The sequence below is a fragment of the Plecotus auritus genome (genome assembly GCF_963455305.1).
Source record: "Plecotus auritus genome assembly, chromosome: 15".
Classification (NCBI taxonomy): Eukaryota; Metazoa; Chordata; class Mammalia; order Chiroptera; family Vespertilionidae; genus Plecotus; species Plecotus auritus.
The window spans coordinates 3,893,748-3,900,971 of record NC_137781.1 but is presented as its reverse complement, the minus strand read 5'-3'; the positions used below and the strand labels follow the sequence as shown (position 1 = coordinate 3,900,971).

General features: G+C 56.5%; 1 protein-coding gene across 1 annotated transcript; it reads right to left on the bottom strand.

The window, feature by feature from the left end:
• Window positions 1-4,279: 4,279 nt before the first annotated feature.
• On the bottom strand, window positions 4,280-6,174 carry NDN (necdin, MAGE family member). The gene has a single exon (XM_080651852.1). It carries the CDS (start codon window positions 6,056-6,058, stop codon window positions 5,051-5,053), a length of 1,008 nt encoding a protein of 335 aa, XP_080507978.1. The 5' UTR covers window positions 6,059-6,174; the 3' UTR covers window positions 4,280-5,050.
• Between the last annotated feature and the right edge of the window lie 1,050 nt (window positions 6,175-7,224).

The following is a 7,224-nucleotide window of genomic DNA, read 5'->3' as shown; positions in this document are numbered from 1 at the left end:
CATCAAATTGGAAAAGTTGTGAGATTGTACTTTATGTTTTAAGAAATCTTTATTGTTGAAAGTATTACAAATGTCCCCCTTTTTTCCCCCCTTTGACCCCTTCTAGCCTGCCCCCCCACCAGGCCTCCATCACCCCCCACCCCAGGCCCCCACAGCCCTATTGTCTGTGTCCGTGGATCATGCATCTATGCGTACACGTTCCTACCCGCCCACCTCCGCACCTCCCGCCTTCCTTCTGCGATTCCACAGTCTGTTCCACGCTCCCATGTCTCTGGCCCTATTTTGTTCATCAGTTTATTTTGTTCATTAGATCCCACCTATGAGTGAGATCATGTGATAATTCCCTTTTTCCCACTGGCTTATTTCACTCAGCATATCTACAGCCCCATCCATGCTGTTGCAACCTATTTTATTTTTTAAAAATATGTCTTTATTGATTTCGGAGAAAGGATTGGCTGCCCCCCCACCCCCCGCCCCCCAGAATGTTCCCCCCCACTCCGGCCCTCACTGGGGATTGAGCCTGAAACCCAAGCATGTGCCCTGATGGGGAATCGAACCGGTGACCTCTTGGTGTATGGGACGATGCTCAGTCCACTGAGCCACACCAGCTGGGCTGCAGTATTTCTCCTTTAAAGAAAATGACCTCACACCTGTTCGAATGGGTATTATTTAAAAAAAAAGTCAAGAAATAAGCATTGCCAAGGATGCAGAGAAAAGGGAACCGGCTGAATAGCTGGTGGGAATGTACATTGATGGAGCCACTGTGGAAAACAGGATGGAGATTCTTCAAAAAAAAATATTTTTTTTAAAAAACAAAACCAAATCGTATGGTCCAGTTCTACTTCTGGACACTTATCCAAAGGGAACAGAATTATGATTTCAGAAAGATATCTGTAGTTCTGCTGCACTCAATAGCCAAGACATAGAAACAACCTTAATGGTGGTTGGTAGATGAATGGGTAGAATAATGTGGAGATATACGTGTATAATTCAGCCACGAAAAGGAAATCTTGCCATGTGTGTGACAACGTGGGTGAAATGGGAGGGCGTTGTGCTCAGTAAAATAAGTCAGATAGACGGTATCATCTCGCTTCTAAGTGGAATTAAAAACAAACACATATGCCCTGGCAGGTGTTGTTCAGTGGTTAGAGCGTTGACCCAGGCACTGAATGGTCGTGGGTTTGATTCCCGGTCAAGGGCACGTACCTGGGTTGCAGGTTTGATCCCTGCCTCTGGTCATGGCACTTTGTGGGGGGGCAACCGATCAATGTGGATGATGTTTCTCTATCCTTTCTCCTTCCCCCTCTCCCTCTCCCTTCCTCCCTCCTTTCCACTCTGTCTATAAAAGCAATGGAAAAATATCCTCCGGTGAGGATGAATAAAACAAAGAACTCATAGATACATAGAGCACCACCTTTTGGGAAATATTTGCCAAACCCTCCAACCTTTGAATGGAGCCTCACGTGAAAATCTGACAAGAAGAAGAAGGAGGAGGAGGAGGAGGAGGAGGACGGGGAGGAGGAGGAGGAGGAGGAGGGGGGAGGAAGAAGAGAAGGGGGAGGAGGGGGAGGAAGAAGAGAAGGAGGAGGAGGAGAAGAGGAGGAGGGGGAGGAGGAGGGGGGAGGAAGAAGAGAAGAAGGAGGAGGAGGAGAAGAAGAAGGAGAAGAGGAGGAGGAGGGGGAGGGGGGAGGAAGAAGGAGGAGGGGGAGGAAGAAGAGAAGAAGGAGGAGGGGGAGGAAGAAGAGAAGAGGAGGAGGAGGAGGAGGAGGTGGAGGGGGGAGGAAGAAGAGAAGAAGGAGGAGGGGGAGGAAGAAGAGAAGAAGGAGGAGGAGAAGAAGGAGAAGAGGAGGAGGAGGAGGAAGGAGAAAAAAATCGGAGATATTGTTGACTGTTCTTTTTCCTGAGCCCCAAGCTGCTGACCCTGCAGGACCAGGGATCAGCAATGAAGTCGCTGCACACCTGGGAAGTGTCTCGCCGCCGAAGACAGGAGCCGAGCAGCCCTGCCCGTGTGACTTCCTGGGGTCGGCTCCTTGATTCTCACGGCCCCGTCCTTCTCCGGAGGGTCTGTCCTCTGCGGTGTGGCTCCCATCCCTGGGTCCGTGAGCTTGGGGCAGCTTTGGAGTTCTCGCTACCTCTCACGCGTAGCATAGATGAGCGTGAGTCCAAACACAGGGCATTCGTGGGGGGCGTTGAGGGGCCTGCCTACCCAGCGACTGGGCTGGAAGGAAAGACCTTGCACAGGGAACCGAGTATGAGGGCATTCGAAAACACCACCAGCATGCCGCCGGGGTGGGAGTGACAGCCCTGGTCCTGCCCCAGGCTTGGAGCCTCCTGGATAGCGCTGTCATTTTCAATTCCAAGGAGCAATGGATTTTGATTTTTGGGAAGTTTTTTTTTTTGGGGGGGGGGGGAGAGGGTTAGGTAAAACATTTTTAAAATATATTTTTTAATTGCTGTCAGAGAGGAAGGGAGAGGGGGAGTGAGAAACATCCAGGATGAGAGAGAATCAGGGATCGGCTGCCTCCTGCACGCCCCCCCACTGGGGAGCGAGCCCGCCACCTGGGCACGTGCCCTGCTGGGAACTGAACTGTGACCTCCTGGTTCCTAGGTCGACGCTCCACCACGGAGCCGCGCTGGCCGGGCAGGGTAAGAATATTTTTCACAATTCTAAAATTCCTATACACTCCCCTTGGCTCTGGGTGAGAGGGGGCATCCGAGTCAGGTCACTGCTGCCCGAGTTTTTGCCGAAATGTGGCCCCCTCCACGCCGGGAGACGTCACAGCGAGTCCACCTTTAGCACCTGCCCTCACCCACCTGTTGGGTATTGCCATGAAGTGTTGGGAACCCTAGGTCCCAAAGCAGGACAGAACCCCCTCACCCCAATATAACTTCCTGTTTAGTCCTTTTAGGGGCGATGCATGCCTCTCATTGTCTATGTTCCCCCCCAAAACGGCTTTGACCAGATAGTAACAGCTGCTCCTTCGATAGGCTGTGAGTATGAGCATTTGTGCTTTATTTCTGCCTTTTCTGTATTGGCCGACGTGTTGAGCACCTGAGATGCATTTAAAAACAAATAAAACTATAAAATTCACGCGTCTACGCGTGGTGACTGTCCCACCGCACGGAGGGGTTGTAGCTGTACGCTTCCTACACCATCTTCTCCGACCTCCTGAAGGGTGAAGGATTTCTGGTCTTATCGAAGGCCTGTTTCTCTCTCCCCCGCCCCCCACCCGCTCACAAGACTGAAATCTTCCTGGCTTTATCTCCCACCCCACACACCCCACCCTCACCCCATTCCACCCTGCGAGGACTCCCTAGGGGCGCTTTGCAATTCAAGAACTGCTCGGCCACAGATGTCCGAAGAGGCAACTGTCCCCCCCCCCACCCCCGCCACCCCACCCAACCCCACCTCCCCCCCCCCCCCGCCCGGGAGTCCCACGGGTGTTCTTCTGGCTCCTTCACTTCAGCCCTTCAAGGGAGGGCCGTGTTTCAAATCTTGGCTTCACGGCTACGCCGGAGTGTGACTTGATGAGGCCCATTAATCTCTGTGAAAGCAAGTTTCTTAATTTGTACAACCCCACTAGGGTTGCTTTCTCTACAAGATTAACGGGAGGGTCCCTTAGCCGTGTGCGCGTGTGTGTGTGTGTGTGTGTGTGTGTGTGTGTGTGTGTGTGTATACACGCGTTTGGGGTAGGGAACTAAGAGTAGAGACTCTAACGTGACATTTTTAAAGAAATCAACTGAAAGGGATGGGGAAGGGGGGCAGTTGGGGAAAAGTGGAGGCTCTGGTGTGGGTTCCAATCCCAGCCCCTCCTCTCGTTAAACTTGATGTTCTCGGGGGGCAAGTTAAATGCCGGCTTTGCTCCTGACCTTCCTCCCCGGTGCAAAAGGCCGCTGTGAGGGTTAAGTTAAAAAAAAAAAAAAAAAAAAAAAAGCCAAGTGCTGTCTCAGCGACCACAAAAAGGGAAATTATCCTCCACATGAATCATCGCTACTTCTGCGGACTTTGAGGATAAGCATTCGCGCTTTCTTTATACCGTTCGGGATCGGCCTCAGCGCTGAATGTGTGTGTTGTGTTAAAAAAAAAAAACAAACCAACTATAAAAGTTCGCACCGTTTATGGGTCACCATGAGTCGTGACTGTCCCACCCCCACGGAAATAGCTGTCATTTGCTGCCCCTTGTAAACGTCCCCCGTTTCCCCAGCCCAGCCCAGCCCAGCCCGCATGCACGCCGCCGCGGACAAGATAAAAAGCACGCTTTTCTCCAGAAATGATCGTATCACAAGAACTTTACTGTTTGGTGTTGTTGTTGTTTTTTTTAAAAGTTTACTCAGGGGTGGGGGTTGGTAACTCGGGTTTTAGTAAAAAAGTGCCCACACCGAGACGGGACCAGTCCAGTCCACGTCACGCCACACCGATGCCGCCTGTGCCCACAGCGGGGGTTCGCCAGCCGAAGGGGCTGGAAGCTTGACTTTTTCCCTCTTGGCTTTGAAAAGGCCAGCTTTTTCTTTCTTTTTTTCGCGGGTGGAGTCCTTCTCATCAATCAACACTCTCCTGGGGCACAGTCCACCCCTAGGCACAGCATGTCAGGCTGTCCCATAGAAAAAAGAGAATTAAGATGGAAAACTTCTCAATGGGTGTGTTCTTGTTTGTTTTGTTGTTGTTTTGTGTTTTTTTTTTGTGTTTTTTTTTTAGCACGTCTCTGGTACAAAAGGGGAAAAAAAAAAATTCAAGAAAGGCAGCACAGAAGCCGAAAGCACCAACAGAGAGGTTACTTATAAAACAGACATGCAGGGAACCCTCCTAACCCACTACCTTCTCCGTGAGAGAGGACAGAAAGGAATACAACGTGGCATTAATCAAAGGTGTATAAAAGCATGGGTACTGAAAACTTAAAACGTGTAACACGTGAAATACTGCACTGGAAACCCCCTTAAGACTCTAACAAGGCCCCTCGCCGCACCCCCCCCCCACCCCACCACCACCAGCCTGGTGAGAGGGGTCAGACACCACCGGGAGGGGACTCCCCGCTTCCCTCCGAGGACCCAGCTAGTCCTCGGAGAAGCTGTTGCGGGGGCAGGGGGTCGGGGGCGCGGCCGCCCGCCGGGCCCGGGCCTCCTCCAGGGCCTCCCTGTAACGGGAAGGCCAGGCCTGGGGGTCTTTCTTGAAGACCCGGGCCAGGTACTCCATGATCTGCAGCTTGGTGATCTCGCGGGTGGCTCGGGGGCCCCAGAAGAACTCGAACTCGGGGGGCTCCACGTGGGGCACGCGCTGGTACTTGAGGTAGTTCTGCTGCACGAACTCCTCGGTGAGGAGCTTCCGCACGTCGCCGAAGGTCGAATGCTTCTTCCAGGGCCGCAGCCCCAGGATGCGCAGCACGTTCCACACGGCGCTCTCGCGGGCGCCGCGCCCCTTGACGTAGATGAGGCTGAGGATCATGAGCAGCAGGCCCATCATGGGCATGCGGCCGCCCAGCGCCACCCTGTCCAGCTCGGCGGGCTCCAGCGCCTTGACCAGCGAGAACTCCATGGTGTGCAGGCTGGTCAGCCGCAGGTGCAGCCCGAAGACGCGGGCCAGGATGAGGCTGGTGCGCCGCAGGATGCTGCGGCACCACTTCTTGTAGCTGCCGATGACATCCTTCACCATGTCGGGGAACCAGATGATCATCCTCCGCTGGTCCTTCATCAGCACGTACCACATCAGCTCGTGCGCCTTCTGCACCAGCTGCGCCGCGGTGGGCGGCGCGGGGCCCGGCTGGGCCGCGTTCGGGGCCTGGTGGGCGCACCCCTCCTCCGCGGCCTGCAGCAGGGCCTTCGGGTCTTCCTCATCGCTCCAGGCCTCGGGCGGCGGCGGCGAGGCTGCAGGGGCGTCGCCGGAGCCTGAGGGAGGGCTGTCGGGCCCCGCCAGGGTCGCCGCGGCCTGGGACGTGGACGCGGACGCGAGCGCGGGGGGCCCCCCGGGAACCCCAGGGCTGCCGCCGCCTCCGCCGCACGCCTCGGCGCTGGCGGCCTCGGCTGCAAAGTTGGGGTCGCACCCCTGCTTACTTGCTTCGGACATGTCTGCTCCGGGCGACCAGGGCAGGGCCTCCGCGTCCAGCAGCTCGTCGAGCCTTTGCGCTCCCTTCGCAGACGGACGCCTGGAGAGGAAGTGCGCGTCGCTGCGCGCGCGGCGCCTTCCGTAGCGGCGGGCGGGCAGGGGGGCGGGGCCAGCGGTCAGGCGGGCCACTGCGCCTGCGCGGCCGCGAGCCTAGCCCTTCCAGCTGCCGGAGGGGGCGTGGCGCGGCGCCCGACGGGGCGGGAGCTCGGACGGGCGGGACCCTGCGCATGCCCGCCTTTCCAGCTGCGGAGGGGGCGGGGCGGGGCGTCGCGCCTGACGGGTCGGGAACGTGGCGAGGCCCCCCCCCACCCCAAGAAGGTACAGACGCCCCTGGAATGGATGGCAGCCATGAACCCCCACCCAAAGTGCCCCGTGTGCCCTAAGCGGGTCATGGGGAGACGGGAGGGAGAAGGCTGAGCGCTGCGGAAGGTGGACGGGGAAGAGGTAAGGTGTTTCCCTGACGGCGCCTCAACGCGTTTCTGAGGAAACATGGCCGTCGTCTCACGCAGAATCGCCTTCGGTAGGAGCCCACCCCCAGAAAGACCCCAGGCCGGGGTGTCACCCCCAGAAAGACCCCAGGCCGGGGTGTCACCCCCAGAAAGACCCCAGGCCGCGGTGTCACCCCCAGAAAGACCCCAGGCCGGGGTGTCACCCCCAGAAAGACCCCAGGCCGGGGTGTCACCCCCAGAAAGACCCCAGGCCGGGGTGTCACCCCCAGAAAGACCCCAGGCCGGGGTGTTCAGCGTGGTGTCCGGACCCTGAGGGTGCGAGGTGATGCCCAGAAAAGGTGTCTCCACCTGGCGAGACGGTGGTCGGTCCGACACGGGACCCCAGAGACAAGACCCATCCCGTCGAGTCCCCCCCCCCAAAGCAGAGGGGGTCACAGAGTGAAGAAAGGCGGAAGGAGGGGACAGAGGCGACGCTTTCAGCCGTAAAGAAGTAAAAACAACAACAAAAAGATGGCAGCCCCGGCTGCGCCGCTCATCCGGCAGCGCCATTTTGGTTGCGGGTTCGAGCCCAGGTCCAGGGCCCAGGCCAAGGGATGCAAAACTACGTGGAAATAACAAAATCTCTCTCTCCCTTACTCCCTCTCAAATCCATCCACCAATAAAAATTAAAAAAAAAAA

Bases quoted from the DNA above. Each gene is read 5' to 3' on its own strand.
- NDN (XM_080651852.1), bottom strand. From the start codon at position 6,058: ATGTCCGAAGCAAGTAAGCAGGGGTGCGACCCCAACTTTGCAGCCGAG.